Source organism: Populus nigra, chromosome 13 (assembly GCF_951802175.1).
Source record: "Populus nigra chromosome 13, ddPopNigr1.1, whole genome shotgun sequence".
NCBI classification, from domain to species: domain Eukaryota; kingdom Viridiplantae; phylum Streptophyta; class Magnoliopsida; order Malpighiales; family Salicaceae; genus Populus; species Populus nigra.
The window spans coordinates 4662714-4678404 of NC_084864.1; the positions used below are offsets into that span (position 1 = coordinate 4662714).

General features: G+C 33.2%; 2 protein-coding genes across 3 annotated transcripts; both read right to left on the reverse strand.

Annotated features, from left to right (window-relative positions):
* Window positions 1-1738: 1738 nt before the first annotated feature.
* On the reverse strand, window positions 1739-11220 carry LOC133671385 (uncharacterized). Of its 2 annotated transcripts, XM_062092144.1 has the most exons (4): window positions 10957-11220; window positions 9668-10558; window positions 3108-4194; window positions 1739-2888 (listed from the first exon to the last, which is right to left on the reverse strand). In XM_062092144.1, exons 2-4 carry the CDS (start codon window positions 9743-9745, stop codon window positions 2365-2367), a joined length of 1689 nt encoding a protein of 562 aa, XP_061948128.1. In that variant the 5' UTR covers window positions 9746-10558; window positions 10957-11220; the 3' UTR covers window positions 1739-2364. The 2 variants fall into 2 exon arrangements, with proteins under 2 accessions (XP_061948128.1, XP_061948129.1); XM_062092145.1 differs by lacking the exons at window positions 9668-10558; window positions 10957-11220 and adding an exon at window positions 4325-6738.
* Window positions 11221-13887: 2667 nt separating this feature from the next.
* On the reverse strand, window positions 13888-15226 carry LOC133670398 (F-box/kelch-repeat protein At3g06240-like). Its single transcript, XM_062090884.1, has one exon. It carries the CDS (start codon window positions 15097-15099, stop codon window positions 13975-13977), a length of 1125 nt encoding a protein of 374 aa, XP_061946868.1. The 5' UTR covers window positions 15100-15226; the 3' UTR covers window positions 13888-13974.
* Window positions 15227-15691: the final 465 nt, after the last annotated feature.

Here is a 15691-nt window from a genome sequence, read left to right on the forward strand (position 1 = left end):
AGGATTCTATTTAGGAGTTGCTAGTTACTCTCTTAATTTTTAGCAGTATTGTTATTTATTCATGTATATAAAGCCTGGTGGTGTTCAATAAAGAGAGAGAAGAAATTATCCTAAAACAATTGTTCTTTTCTTTCGTCGCACTTAATCTACTTCTTCCCAAATTCTACACATTAAGAAAATCACTAGAAAATAGAAGAGTATAGAGAAAGTGGTCGGTGAGCTATATTTCAACCATCAAAATTATCAATCTTAGTATTAATGAGTTCGTCTTGAAAAGAGAGATTCAATGGAGGTGATGTTTCTCTTTGAACATGAGTAAAATGTAAATAGGGACCCATAAAATTTTATTCAGTTTGGTTTTTTAGAGTGATTATAGGCTTTTCTCGGGATTTTAAATAGGTTTATTAAAGATTTTACAATGATTGTTTAAAGTGTTTTCTAGTGAAAACAAGTTAAAAATTAGAGTTTGGATACAAAAACTCATACTTCGGCTTTCTAGCCATCAGAGGTTATTGGAAAGTCAAATAGAAGACAACATGTCTTCGGCTATTTTAAAAAGAACTTGGACGAACAATGTGTCATCCGCCCATTAAAAAAAAATACTAATTAAGCATCGATGCCTTTTTTAGGAGGTCAGGCCTAGGTGTACCTAGCCTTTTTCTTAAAGGTACATTTATTTATTTATTTTTAAATTTTGAAAAAAAAATTATCTTTCAATAAATTATTAAAATAATATTTAAGTGATTGTCCAATTATGATATTTTTTTTATAAAAAACAATATGAATTGTTTATGATATTATTGATTTTTTATGGATAATTATGTGTTAGCCTAATATGTATTTTTTTAAATAATTCTCTTATTATTATTGGATGGGAATACAATATTATTTTTATATGTTGATTTTTATATAATTTTATCAAATTTATTGTCCTCATGTTTCTTCTTTTTCAAGTAGGGGTGTAAAAATGGTAGGTTCATGTTTTTTTTTTAATTAAAGCTATTTCATAGTTATAATAAGTTTTTATTTAAAGACAATACTTATAAACAAACATGTGTTTGTCAAAATAAAAAAGAAATACATGAATAAAAAGTTTGGTTTTTAATTAAAAGTATTTTTTTCTTTTTAATTTAAATCAGTATATATTTTTTTATTGATGTTATTTTTAATTTGATGAACCGCTAATTAAAAAAAACTTTTGTTGTCATAAAAAAACAAAATTATATGAATCTTTTATGAAAAAATAAATTTCTCTATTATAATTTTATTCATTTTTTTTTTACAAATATCTATTTTTATTATTTTATAATTAAATAAAAAATATATTTCAAATGGCAAAGTTATTAAATCCAATCAAATCTATGGCTCAAGACACAAGTCAGACGAATTAATTCGAATCAATCTAAAATATCATCTTTTAATATTTAAAAAACATTTACATGATAAATGAAATCAAATTTTAACAGAGTAATGTATTGATTCACAAAGTTAACCACCCCAATTTAATTTCAAAACCGACTGAAGCTAAAAGTAGGATCAACGAGGCACTAAGTTGATGGTAAAGGTTTTTAACAATGCTGGCGGAGAAGTCCCCCGCTACAGCATGCCTAACAAGAGTATTATTCGCAAGAACCAACAAGGGAGCTAAAACGGGATCCGAAAGGGAGAAAAAAATGCCTTGTCTCGGAGAAAACCGAAGGTTACATGATGAAAACGAAATATCAAGAACAGTAACAAGTCGTCAAAAAATGAATGCTAACTTTTCTTCATTCTTACATTTTCTGTAAATAAGCCTTGTATGTTACATTTCAAAATTTTTGTGGAGTTGCCAAGACCACAGCCTTTTTCTTCTACACTTTCAACTAAAAAGAGCTAGGCTTTAGGCAAATAAAATAAAATAAAATTGCACACGCTTATGCATCTCATCCAAGCAACCCCGCTGGGTTTCTGCCCTTCTGCAATATACCCTTGTATCTGTGCTCACCCTAGTATACAATTAAGGGTCCGAGATCATTTGCATTCTCCACCTTTTCAAAACTCTCTTCCAAGCAACCCCGCTGGGTTGCCTTTTCTGATCGAATTAGTGATTCTGTACCACGAGGAAAAATCTGCCCTTCAGCAATACCCTTGTATCTGTGCTCATCCTAGTATACAATGAAGGGTCCGAGATCATTTGCATTCTCCACCTTTTCAAAACTCAGGCAGTTAAAGAACACACATCACCACCATCTCGAAACTGAGGCAGTTGAGAATCAAATAGCCAACCCAAGGCCCCGAGGCTGCTATACCTCTCCTCTGTGGTCCTATGGAGGGTCCATCACATTAGACGCTGAGGATGGTCAACTATGTCTAACTGCCAAATCATCAATATGGAATAACGTATGGCAGTGCATAAACATCAGCCGCTTCAATCTGCAGAGCTTCTGACCACACCTCTCGTTTCTCATCATCCACTGAAACCTCAACCTGGGGCTTCTTTGTTCGGGAATAAGTACTCTGAAATAGCCATTCTTGGTCCTCAAAATCAGACCAGTCTTCCATTTTGGGTACTGTAAGCACATCAGGCAGATACTTGGAATCAGAATGGGGTTGTTTCCTAGACACTTCAGCTATTTCATCAGTTTGAGCAGTAGAATGTGATGGATTTGTTAAAGACTTCGTTAAAGATATAGATAGAGGATGAGTTGTTGAGGAGATGGACGGAGCTTGAGCTTCTATCAAACCATTTATCTTGTGTCCTTTATTATCCACCTTATCCATATTGACAGCCTCCTGCTTATCTCGTATAGCTGCAGTGGGATTTTCACAAGTTCCCAACATCCTTCCATTCTCAGCAGATTGAGGCAAGGAAATAGGTCTTGGCAACTTATTGGGCTTAACATCATTAGCTGCCATGGAAAACGAAAAGGAAGCAGATGCGTTAGCTTATACAAAGCATGTGGAGTTTGGACTTGCCACACAATTTGTTAATATCTGGGATAACATTTCTGGTCAATCAATGCCAAAACTAAAAAATCTACACCTTGAAGAATACGATAAACCCACTAAAATCCATTAAAGACATTTTTTGACAAGGTTTCAGTAATAGTTATTTGAATTTGACTCACCATGCAAAAATCCATTTGTGTCCGAGTCCTTTCGTTTCTTGATATTTACTTCATCAACAGCACCATTAAAGCTCTCCTTGGAAAGATGGGAGGCTTTTACAGTATGGTTACCTACAATGTTAGACATATTGCTTTCCTTCAATTTATCCGGCTCTTTTTTCTTACGTTCCCTTTTCTCCTTTTCTTTCTCTTCCTTTTTCTTCTCCTTATCCCTGACTTTATCCTTCTCTTTGCCTTTTTTCTCTTTATCCTTGTATTGATCCTCGTTTTTATCATTCGTTTCCTTTTGTTTGGTCTTATCTTTCCCTTTCATCTTCTTCTCAATGTCTTTCTCCAATGGTCTAAGCATTCCATCAATCCTAGCCTGAAATGTTGCAGAAAGGCTTTGAGCACTACCAGTAAATCTTGCCTCATCCTTGATTCCTTGCCCATCCAACTTTCTATCATCATCTGTCTTGTTCTTTTCTTTTCCTTCAACCCAACTGCATGGGGTTTTTGCCACCAGTCTGACCATTCCCTTGTCCTTTTTTGCATCTGTACCAGGGAACTTCTCAAAGAACTGGTTTTGGTCTTCATCTCTGGCTCTCTTGCCCAGCTGCTGTACAAATTTAGAATCCTTAGGGTAGTGAGACAAATTACTGTTGTTCTGAATTAGTTTCTGTCCATTGTAACCTGAAAATTGCCCAGAAAATTTCTTCTCACCAGAGATACTATACTTATCTACATCCCTTTCCTTCCCCTTCCGAGTACATGTCTCTCCTCCATTACCCTCAGATTTCTCTTGAAGTCTCCTTCCATCCAAGGCTTTATCTCCAACGACATGCTTAGATTGCCCAGGAAATTTTCTTTCATCTGAGGTTTTATCTCCTCCATTACGAAGCTTAGTTTGTCCTGCAAGTCTCTTTTCATCTGAGGCGCTACTTTTGTCTTTATCCTTATCTCTATCCTTCTCCTTTTTCTCTCTATGCTTTTCCTTTCTGTCTTTCTTGTTCCTCTGCTTTCCATCACTCCTATCTTTCTCCCTCTTTTCTTTGTCTTCTCTTCTCTCCTTATCTTTCTTCTCCTTGTGCTTATTCACCCTGTCCTCCTGAAAATTATGGAAAGTGATAAGAAATCATTCAACTCAAGAGAATCAGAGATAGAATCTATTACATAGGCAAATCATGTAAGAATATTCAGCCCTTTTACTACCCAAAACTAGAGAACAAAATGCTCACAAGACAAACCAAGACTTTGATGTAGAGGCCTGCCCTAAGCATTATCCAAGAAACAGAGCAGAATGCAAGGTAGCCCATGTGTGCCTAAATTATGGCACGTACCAATTATCAGCCAACTTCCAAATGGTAAAAAGCATAAAAGAACAGAGATCAGAAAGAAATGAGAAACTCCCATGAGCTAACCAGAGCCCTATGGACAGAAATACCAAAAATAATCCAGAAAACATTTCCTTCTGCCTAGACCTCTACACTGTTGCAGCGAGGAAGGAGAACTTTACGGATACAAGTTAAAAACTCTAACCATCCTATCCAACTCAAATAGAAACCTACTCTCCCAGGAAAAGATATTTCTGTCCTTTCCACTACACCCAGAAAGCAGTTTGAATATAGAGTTACAGCAGCGTCTTTCCATTTCTTTCCATATACTCAAAAGTCTGTAACCATCGGACAAAGTAATACCATTACAACCCCAAACATAGAAGCTCAGGGAGAACATGAGTGATGTCATAGTAGTACAATGGACATGATCCCTGATATTTGAGCAAAGTACACTTATCTGCAATCTAGCCCCAATATTTGTAACCTTATGTTTCAAAACTGGTATTCTCAAAATACAAAAATCTCTATGCACACCAGATATCAAAACTAAAATAGGAAGTTCATAGAACTTGATGTGATAAAATGGCTGCTAGAACCAAATGTGAGCAAGAAATATAAAAAGAAGCAATTTAAAATAGGAAAATAAGCTACTCCATTTATGGAGCAGAATCAAACTGTTAAGGAAATATAAAAAGGACTTGCAGCATCTATCCCCTGGGAAAATCTACAAGAAAAACAAGCTGAATTCAGCCCATTCATACATCAAAATAATTTCCCTAGCATAAACGAATCTGAGAAGCTAGTTGTTGCAAGCCTGCAAGAGACAGATCTCCACATGTGATCTTTCAACTCAGCAACAGTGACTTGTGATAAATATAAATAGAAGCTGCTTAATTTGGAGTTCCTGATGCACTCAGCAGCCTGTTCATCTCCTAAACATAAGTTATGGAATGCCAAAAAAAATATAAAACAGCAAATACATAGTTCTTTTCCTTTTAAATTTGCAAGCCTATCTCTTTTTTTAAGCCTTACACTTGGAGTAACTTTATGGTGCTCAGGGAGTAAATAGTGGCATCTTACTAGTAACTCTTCTGGACCCACTTTCAAAGAGGACACAAAGAGGAGAGAGAAAGCCTAGGTGGAGATATGCTTATTTTCTATCTCCTCCGTATGTCTATCTCTTTCTTTAAAGTTGGCCTAGACGGGATGCCACCAGCTACTCCTTGAACACCATAAAATTTTCCTTACACTTGTCAGTAAAAGAGGCCAGAAAAATTGACACAAATTCACTTGTAGTCCAACAAACTTCATCTCTCCTAATTTCAAGTACAAATATAGATAAACACAATTAATTCAACCCTTTCACATGGAATTCATTAAAACAGGAATTTAAAAACCAATTATTTACTCATGAACACCAAGCACAGAATAGTTAACAACCATCCCTTGAATCCTTTATTTAAGGCAGTTACTTCATTGCACTTTCCTGGGTGAACAGATGCAAACAAAAAAGCAGATACTAATGAAACATTATAATTGGAGCCAACACCAGAAAGTGTGTTCTTATCTCATATTTATTACATGTTTCAGCTTGTAAGAATTATCATTAACCGGTTCCCATTCATATAAGATTCAGAGAAACAGGACTTTTACCAAGGATTTACCCACAAACTTGAAGACCAATAGCAAAATAGTGTGAGCACTATCTGAACTCTCTATTTAAGACACAGTTAAGCACTGCCCATCTGCACACACCTAGGAATGAACAAACACATCCAATAACTGAAGGTTAGCATAAATTTTCTAGAGGAACTGATCGCAGTTACTCTTATTATTCATTCCTTATTCTGTGCATCCTGAAAAAGGACAATCTATTCTCAACAACCAGACCATAAATGAGCAAAAAATTTGTAAAGCCTGCCTAAACTAGAGTATGAGACTACATAATACCACTCTAGTTAATGCAGGTTTCCCATACCATGTCAACAAGATTTCTTAGTACATACATCTTCTCATCATGAAAATCATAATAGCATTTGCTTCATTATAATTTAAGAACCAGGTGTACTGTATTTCTCTAACTGCACAGCATTCCTTTGCTGGAAGTTTAATAATCTATAAAACAAATACCGTCGAAGTTAAAAAGCAAATTTCTATAAACAAGTGTAGGAAAGATGTTAGAAGAAGTACAAACCCTATGCTCTCAGAAAAAATGACCCTGAAAATGAATTTTAGGGAATTCTAGATATTAAAGTCATGAACTTTTCAATCCAGGGTTCATGCAGCCAACACCTTAATGAGGCAGGAACATCAATGTTCCATTGAAGCTTCAAACCCCTGATCAGCAGAATGACTATGAAAATGAATTTTAAGGAATCATAGAAGTGAAACTTGGGAACTTTCCAATCATGTCTTTAATTATTATTCAGGATGCAGCCAACATCTTCATGAGACCAGAACATCAATTTTCCATAATGCTTAAGAGAAAAAAAAGGAAAATTCAAGTGTGCTAAATGGCACCAATCCTACAGTTTTCAATTAAGGCTGCTTTTATTTGCAATGCAAAGGCATGTGATATTTACAATGCAGTAAAACCTTCCACATAACAAACAGTACGGTTTTCAATTAAAGAGTTGGGAAAGCTAGTATGACAGCTGTCACATACTTGAATATTTAAATATTTGTATCCCAAGTTTCTCATCATATAGGGAATCATATCCACATCCATTTTTGGGAAGACTACTGATTAAGGGATACTCCTTTCACTGTGTCTACATTAGCTTTGGGTACTTCAACCTGTCCTTGCTGTACTCCATTACTGGGAACTACGGAAGATGCAGGAACCTATAGGACCTAATATCTAAGTTATCCTAGCCTTTCTTATTCTCTGCATAAAAAAAGCTTCAGAATCACATTTCCAGGTGTAAATTACAGAATGCCCTATGTCTCGCCCATTGTTTTCCACAAAAGGGTCCTGTTCTCACGTTATCATCCTAGTTTTTCATTAGATGTTAAATTCAACTAAAATATTACAAGACATGACAACTTATGATGCATTCTTTTTCATGCCATTTGGTATTCCACATCCTGGAACTGTTTATCCATTTAAACCTACGAGGAAAAAGTAATGTGAATTACTGACTGCAACATGCATACTGCAAATCTAGTCTCATCAACAAACATGACCACAAAGGATTTTACAAGCAGCCAGCTTTGGGAAATTGAGCCAACTATTTAACAGGACACAAAAAATGGTCAACCCAATAAATAAATGAACTGTGTATAGTTCTCATCATTCAAATTAATGGAACCAAAAAAAAAAGGTAGAAAAATAGAAAAGGCTTTCAATTAATTAAGGCTCTTCAAGGTAGGGGTGAGCAAAAAAACCGAATAATTGATTAAACCGAGAAAACAAAAAAAAAATTAACCGAAAAAAATAACTGATTAGAAAATCATAAAACATTTCTAGTTCGGTTCAGTTTTGGTTTTCAGAGTTTGAAACCGATTGAACCGAACCAATCCAACCTGACTCAACTAGGCTAGCACTGAAGAAAAAAAAACAAGTATAAATAGGATATTTTCTTCTAACCCTAAACTTAAATCAGCATTCCCAGTCGCCTCCTCCCCCTGCTCTCTGTCTCTCATCTCTCAAATTTGTCTTCTTCTCCTCCATGCTCCACAACCATTAAATTCTATGATCCTTTGTCCTCCCAATCAAAGGCACACCTGAAATTAGATTGTTCTAGAAAGGAAAGACCCAAACAAGGAACTGAATAAAAAGAAAAGGTATCCAAGCTGATTAGAAGGCTAGCATAAGAGTTTCCAGAAAGAGAAATGTTGAGAGGGAACTTAATTAGCTAAAACAAGAAGAGAAGTGACTTCTATCATGTAAAGAAGATAAAGATTGATGGTAAGGATCCATGTAGACTTTTTGCAATTGGTTTCCTCTGGTTCAAATAATAATGATTTGTTGGTTTTACATTTCAATAACTTTTGATTTCCCCTTTTTTTTTGTAGTCAAATTACTTCTTTTCTTTCCTTTCCTTTTGTTTTGTGTATTTTTTTTGCCAACTTTAATTTCTAGGCAAGGATCTAACAAGAAGAAAATTGGAGTTGATTTTCTAGAAAATGGAAGCAAGTACAAAAATAAAAGCCCTAAAAAATGTGTTCAATAAAAAGCCTAGAAAAAACTCAACCGGAATAATTTTGGTTTGAACCAGTTTGGAAGGGGAAAAAACCGAAGCAAAATTAATTGATTTGAACCGGTTTTCAATTCGGTTCGGTTCAAAAACCTAAAAAAAAATAATTTTGTTGGTTGTTTATTTTGGTCCAAAACCGGACCAGACCGAAAATGCTCAGCCCTACTTCAAGGATAGCATATCTTGTCTATTTTCCAAATCATGGCAGTTGAACATCTGATGGAAAATGAATGAATTATAAGTTTCGAGCTTTTGACAACAAAACTTTCCTTTACTACACTATATGGAAGAGCTTTTTTCAACTTTGGAACTCATTTTTATAGTCTTTCCAACGATAATGAGCAAATCTGGGCTAATAATACAAAGACAAAATTCTCATAAAAGATCACAAAAATCCGGGGTCAGATTCATACATGAAAAATATGAACACTTCTTCCTAATTGCTTATGTAAGAAGTTTCTGCAGATGCCATATTCAAGGTGCTTAATACTCAAATAACATAACTAACAACCATTTAGATTAATAAATTACAAATAAACCATGAGCCAATAAATCAATCGGGTCTACACATATCGATAACTATCTAAAAAAATACAGAGAGAGCTTAAAATAACAAAGAAAACCATGAATCAAACATTTTATCAGAAGCATGAAAGCAGAATTATCTATATCAGATAAATGTCACTTTGTCATTTCATCAACCATGACTTTTTAGCATCCAAAGAAACAATAAACTCCTTGTTCACATGCGATTAATCTTATCTTTGTTTAAAGAAAGCCTATGAAAATGAATGTGCTTCATTTGGAAAGGAATACTGTTTCTGAATCCTCCGTTAAAACTATTAAGTGGTAAGTCTAAGAGTAATTAAAGTTAAGACATGACAGCAAAGACTTATAGAAAGTATTTAATACCAATGGAACACCAAATTGGTTGTAATGTGGATTGTTTGACTAAATGAAAATAAGAATTGAATTACTTTTGATGGCTCTAATAAAAATCGTGCCAAATATGCAATGCAATTCAGTAAAAGGAAAGTGTGTTAACCTTTTTTAGTAGGTCAACATCATCACTCCTGATCTTCTTTTCATATCCTGGTGGTGGAAATGGAAAGCAACGCGACATTGAACAGAATCCCAAAACACAAAACAACAACGCCTTTCAAGGAAGAAAATGATTGAATTACTTTCCAGTAAAACTGTTCTGTAAAGGAAATGGACCGGTAACTATGCTCCTGTCCATGCAACATGTCCCCACATTCATTTCCAGCTCCAACACTTCTCCGTGAACTTATATATCACATCCAATAGCCACAGGTTCCAAACCCACCAATCCCTTTCACTGTAATGCACACTCCGGTGAGACAGAATTCACTGGAAATTAATTTCAATACAGTACTTTATCATTCAAAAAATGTTAACTTCAATAATAAAACTCAAAACTAATCCACTCGATCGAATCTGCTATTATAGTACACTATACTGCAATAGTCCAACAAAAACTTGTTGCAATAACTTTGAGAAGTTTTCCTTCTTGATAAAGAACTTTACTCAAATTATGTCAAACCAAAAGGTTCCTTGAGAAATAAAAATTGTCCACTACAATCTGATCTTTTCTGTTGCTTTCTGTTCCAACAAAGAACCATCACCTCCTTTCCCTTAAAGCCAAACCGTAACACACAAATCATTCCCAAGTTCAAGATCAAGCACAAAACAGCTAAACCCAGGAACCTTTACCTTCCAATACAGCAGAAGAAACAATTCTTGTTCACTGCTAAACAATCCTAAACGTGCAATCTTCATCCATGCCCAAAATCAAGCAATGCTCAACAATACCACTTTATGCAATCTCAATTTGCGACAAGAACAAACTGTCCAATCCACAACTCCAATCACTTGAAAGAGAGCTCATTTCCTGCTGTGTTCTTGAATCAAAACCCTAATTAGTCCAAAATAAAGAAACTCAATAAGTTCCCAATCATGATCCAGTAAAACCTTAAACAAACACACCAAAATACAAACTTCCCAATAAGCACACATAGAATCCAATTCTCAACCCCCCACCCCCCCCCCCCCCCCACCCCCGGCTCCAAAAGAAAAAAAAACCCCTTAAATTCAGCTCCAAGGAACCCATCGAAAAGAAAAGAAACTTGTCGAATATATAAAGAGTAAAGAGAATATAAGAGAAACCCTTTTCTTTTTAGTATCCAAGTGTAAATGGGTATCAATCAAAAGCCAGATTCGAAGAGTAAACTTGAAAAACAAAAAATCTTCACAATTTAGACCAAACCAAGAAAAAAAAAAGTTGTGTCAAAATCAATCCATCAATCGGATTACCTTGTCCGCTACAACAAACAAAGCATTATTATTGTAGAGGAACATGATCTTTCCCTTTCATTCTAGAATTTCTTGAACTGAAAACCATAACAAGATTTGATTTTTTTTCTCCTTTTCTCTTGTGTGTCTGTCTTGGTTTTTTCTCTGTTTTTGCTACTGTTCTCTTGTTTGTTAATAGAGAGGAAGGGGGTTTCTTTTATACATCCACGGAAGAGAAATCAGGAGTGACTTGGTCCTGCTATAAATTTGAGACTCACTCACTTGTGTTTTTGAGAGACAGAGAGGGGAACTTTGGAGAATACATTTTTTTAGCTTTTTTTTACTTCGATTCTGATTTTTAAAAATATTTTTTAATTTAAAAGTATATTAAAATAATTTTTAAATTTTTTATATTATGAAATCAAAATTATTGTAAAATATTAAAAAAATACTAATTTAATATTTTTTCAATTTAAATATAATTTTAAAATATAAAAATAAAAAATTGTTAGTTGCCTTCTAATTTATAGACTCGCAATGATTTTTTTAAAATTAACTAAAAATATTCAAAAAATAAAAAAATATTTTTTTAATAAAAACTATTTTTATTAAACTCAAGCTATTAGGCCAACTTAAAACATTATGATATGAATACTTGTTTAACATATATTTAAAATTAAATTGTATGGGAGTTACTCTATATAACATAGTTAATTTGGCCAGTTTAAAAAAATCTCTACTATCTGGAAAAAAAATTTGAGGATAAAATTGAGAGAAAAAAAGATTAAATTGACATAAAAAAACCTTTAGGCCCAACTTCTTGTCTATCTCAAGTTTCAAATTAAATTATGTGTGAGTTCCCTTAATGTAACCTAGTCAATTTGAATAATTCAAAGGCAACATGGTTGACATGAAAAAAAGAACTAAAAATAAAATTGAAAAATAAAAAGATAAAATTGATATAAAAAAATATATCGACTCATCTTTTTATTTAGCTCGATTTTAAAATTAAATCATGTAGAAGTTCCTCTAACATGATCCAATCTACATGGCTTGTATAAAGCCAACTCGGAAGATTGTTAAAAAAATCCAAAGATGAAATAAAAAAGCTAAATTAAAATAAAAATGAAAAAAAAGGTTGAGTTGAAAAAAAAGAAAGAAAGAAGAACAGTGAAGCTAAATAATGATTCCCAAAGTTTTGTTATACTTTCTAGATATATAATTTCGTATATTTAAACCTTAAAGGTTGTTCTAATGATAAGAATGTTTACTTTCTTTTTTTGTTTTTTGGTTTAAATATTGAGATAAATTTCTAGAAGAATTATTAGATTTTTATAAATATACTAGATCAAGTGTGCTTTTTAAGATCATTGCCATGTACTTATTGTGATTGTGATTGGATCAATTTTTTTTAATATAAAAAATATTTAGATATTGTTAATGTGTTTTGTAGTGGAAAAAAATTTTATTAAAAAAATTTTAATCATGAATTCAAAATATAATATATATTAGACGATAATTTTTTAAAATATTAAAACAATGACATATTTAAAGACATTTTCTTAAAAAAAATATTGAGACATATTTAATCAACGAGAGTTAACCTGTTAAATTCACAACTCAGATCATAAGGCTGTGATAACTCTATAAAAAATAAATCAAAACAAATGATGCAACCTAGAAGATAAGAGCCCTATAATCCATAATCATTGAACACAATCCAAAAAAGCTAAAATCAAGTTAAAAAGAACTCGACCTAATGATTACATGAACTAAAGAGTAAAACAGTCATAGTTATTGGATAAAAACCTCAACTTGTTGATTATAATAAACCAAGAACCGAAGGGATAAGAGTCAACATCACAAAGAAGAAATATTTAATAAGTTCTATAAAAAACCAAGAGTAAGAGTAATCTCTCACAAACAAATTTATTTCTGAATAATAAATGAGTTATGACAACTTATAGACCAAAAAATATGTATATAATTCAACAAAATAAACCTTACTAGAAAATTAAACTGAAATTAAAATCTAAATATAAACTAGTTTAAGAGTACTTTAAAATAAAATAATAAAGCCCAACTCTTAATAAATAAAACTTAATTTGCAGGGTAATTTTTAGACCTTATTGCAAGGCTTTTATGATATTTGATCACTACATTAGTGTAACCTTATAAGAAACAATGCCTTTTAAAATTTATGAAAAAACTTTTAATTTGATCCAACAATCAGATTGAAAATTATAATCATTAATAAAAAAAATTGTAACTAAGTTCTAAATACATGTTAAATAACCTTTTTTCTTGCTTGGTTCACATGGATCAAGGTTTGATCCTTTTTTGAACTCGACTTCATACTTGATGTTATTTTAGAAGATGTTCTTGAAACTTGCTTGACTCAAATGCCGTGAATTAACCCATTGAATATTTTTTTATCTTTTTAATTGTTGTCCTTATAATTAGTCTAATTGACACACACAATAAATTATGTGGTTTTATTTGTTAATTCTCGTCATTTCTTCTATTTTCTAAAGAATTCGACTTCAAATCACAACCTATATTAAATATAGAAAGATCAAAAACATTATTATAACACTAATATTATACTCACTTGCAAGTTTAACTTATATGCATTTTCATTAATTGATTAAGGACATGGAATGAATCATTTTTTCTTGACATGGGAACATATAGGTCTTTCAAAAAATACATACCTGGTTAGCTTATGGTTAACTTTATTTTAAAAAAAAAGGCTTATTTTCATACACAAAACATCCAGCTCAATGAATTTTGTTTTTACCTTTTAAAATTAAAAATAATTTTTAAAAAATAAAAATTATTATTTTAATATATTATAAAAAAATACTTTAAAAAATATTCACTACTAGAAAGTCGAATTAAGATATGATGGCTCAACCTCAACTTAATTTTCCACAACAAGTTTTGAATCTGTTTATACAGAAAAGCGCCTGTATGTGCTCATAATATGCATCCCACATGCCAAGAAACCAGATACAAGGCAATGCCAACAAGCTTCAATTATATGTTTGGTAGCAGGCCATCACTAATATTATTAGGGGAAACAAGACTTTCTATATAAGCAGTCGATTCAAACCAATCTCCTTCATGGTAGATGATGAATGGTCTTGCTGTGTCTTCGTCTGGGTTATAGAAGACTACTTCCCTTCCATCTAAATCATAAACAACGTTACCATTCTTTGTCACCCATAATAATCGAAACCAGTACTTGCCTCCAGGAATTGATTCGCCATTAAACCTCAAGAATCTAGTCCACGAAGCCTCGCTGCTATATTCCTTCATTATCCATGCCTCACAGATTAGACCATAATGAGAATATAGACAAAGCCAGTCTCCTAAAACTTTCAATTCCAAGTCCCAGTTACTGTCATCTTCAGTTAGACCTCGAAGCGGCACCATCTCTAGGAATTTCTCCTCTGACAAATCAAATGAAACCATTACACACTTTTTACTTCCACCATTTTCCTGTCTGACAAGCCAGTGCAAAGCCCCGTTCGCTAAAGTGCCCGGGCCCTCCAAGAGAACACTACAACGAAGGTCTTGAATTGTTCTCCATATATTGCTTTTTAAGGTAAACACCTCCACTTTAGTTTCACTATTGGAGCCATCAGTACTGTTGGTGGAAGTAGATATGGAAACTCTTACTATTTTGTAATCATCAAGCTTGACATCATAACCAAATCCATAAAACGCATCATCTTCTGAGGAACCCGGAATAGCCAATTCCCTGGACTCTCTAGTAGATGGATTCCATAAATAGATCAGCGGATTATCGTGAATAAGTGCACACACCAAGCCATTACAAGATCCCAAGATCTCAATATAAGAATATTCAGGATAGCTGACAGGAAATTTGAGCTGGGTTGTTAAAAGATTATCATCGGCATCAAAATAGGCTTCAGGATCGATGGATAGGTGAGGATCGGTGGAGAGAAAGATTTTGTAATGGTTTGCATTGGTGTCTTCCTTGGTACGTTTGAGGTGGTTTTTGACAAACTCGGGATGGGATATTAGAGAACGCCATGTCTTGGATACACACTTGAAACGAACCAGACACTTGACAGGAAGCCTTGAAAGAATTTCTGAAATGATTTCTGATGGAAGTTCAGGGATCCTTTTCGGCATGGCTGCTTCAGCTTGGTTTGTTCAGGTGTGCATGCAATAGCTACATATAAATAATGAATGACAAGAACCTTTCATGCTTGTGGCGTTCCTTGTAAGCTGTCATTGCTTGTTCTGCTGCTTTTCTAGAAATGGATCGCTTGGAACTGGTTAATTGGTCACTAGAGTTGGGCAATAAATAGCTAGTCAACTTTGGTGGCTATGCTAAGATACATATAAATATTAAATGAGAAGAACCTTTCATGTCTGTGGCGTTCCTTGTAAGCTGCGATTGCTTGTTCTGCTGCTTTTCTAGAAATCGATCACTAGGAACTGGTTAATTGGTCACTAGACTTGTGCCTAAAACTACCTAACGAAATTTGGTGGCTATGATAATAGTATATGTCAGGGGAGGGGAAATATGTTATGTGTTTCAAAAACATAGTTAATTGGTATATTTGAAGTAATTAAAAGTGAGAGGTTTAAAATTTTATTAAAATTTATTTTTCAACAAAAATACTTTAATATAAAATCTTAATATGATTAAAATAAATCATGGGCGAATAAAAAACTAATTTCAAAAAACTCTTAGTTAGTGTGTTTTGTGAAATCTAAA

Excerpts from the sequence above, each read along its gene's own strand:
- LOC133671385 (XM_062092144.1), bottom strand. The coding sequence starts at position 9,745 with ATGTCGCGTTGCTTTCCATTTCCACCACCAGGATATGAAAAGAAGATC. Across the intron at positions 4,195-9,667 it reads ATGTTGACCTACTAAAAAAG|GAGGACAGGGTGAATAAGCA; the intron begins GTTAACACACTT and ends CATAATTTTCAG. Across the intron at positions 2,889-3,107 it reads CACAAATGGATTTTTGCATG|CTAATGATGTTAAGCCCAAT; the intron begins GTGAGTCAAATT and ends TTTCCATGGCAG.
- LOC133670398 (XM_062090884.1), bottom strand. The coding sequence starts at position 15,099 with ATGCCGAAAAGGATCCCTGAACTTCCATCAGAAATCATTTCAGAAATT.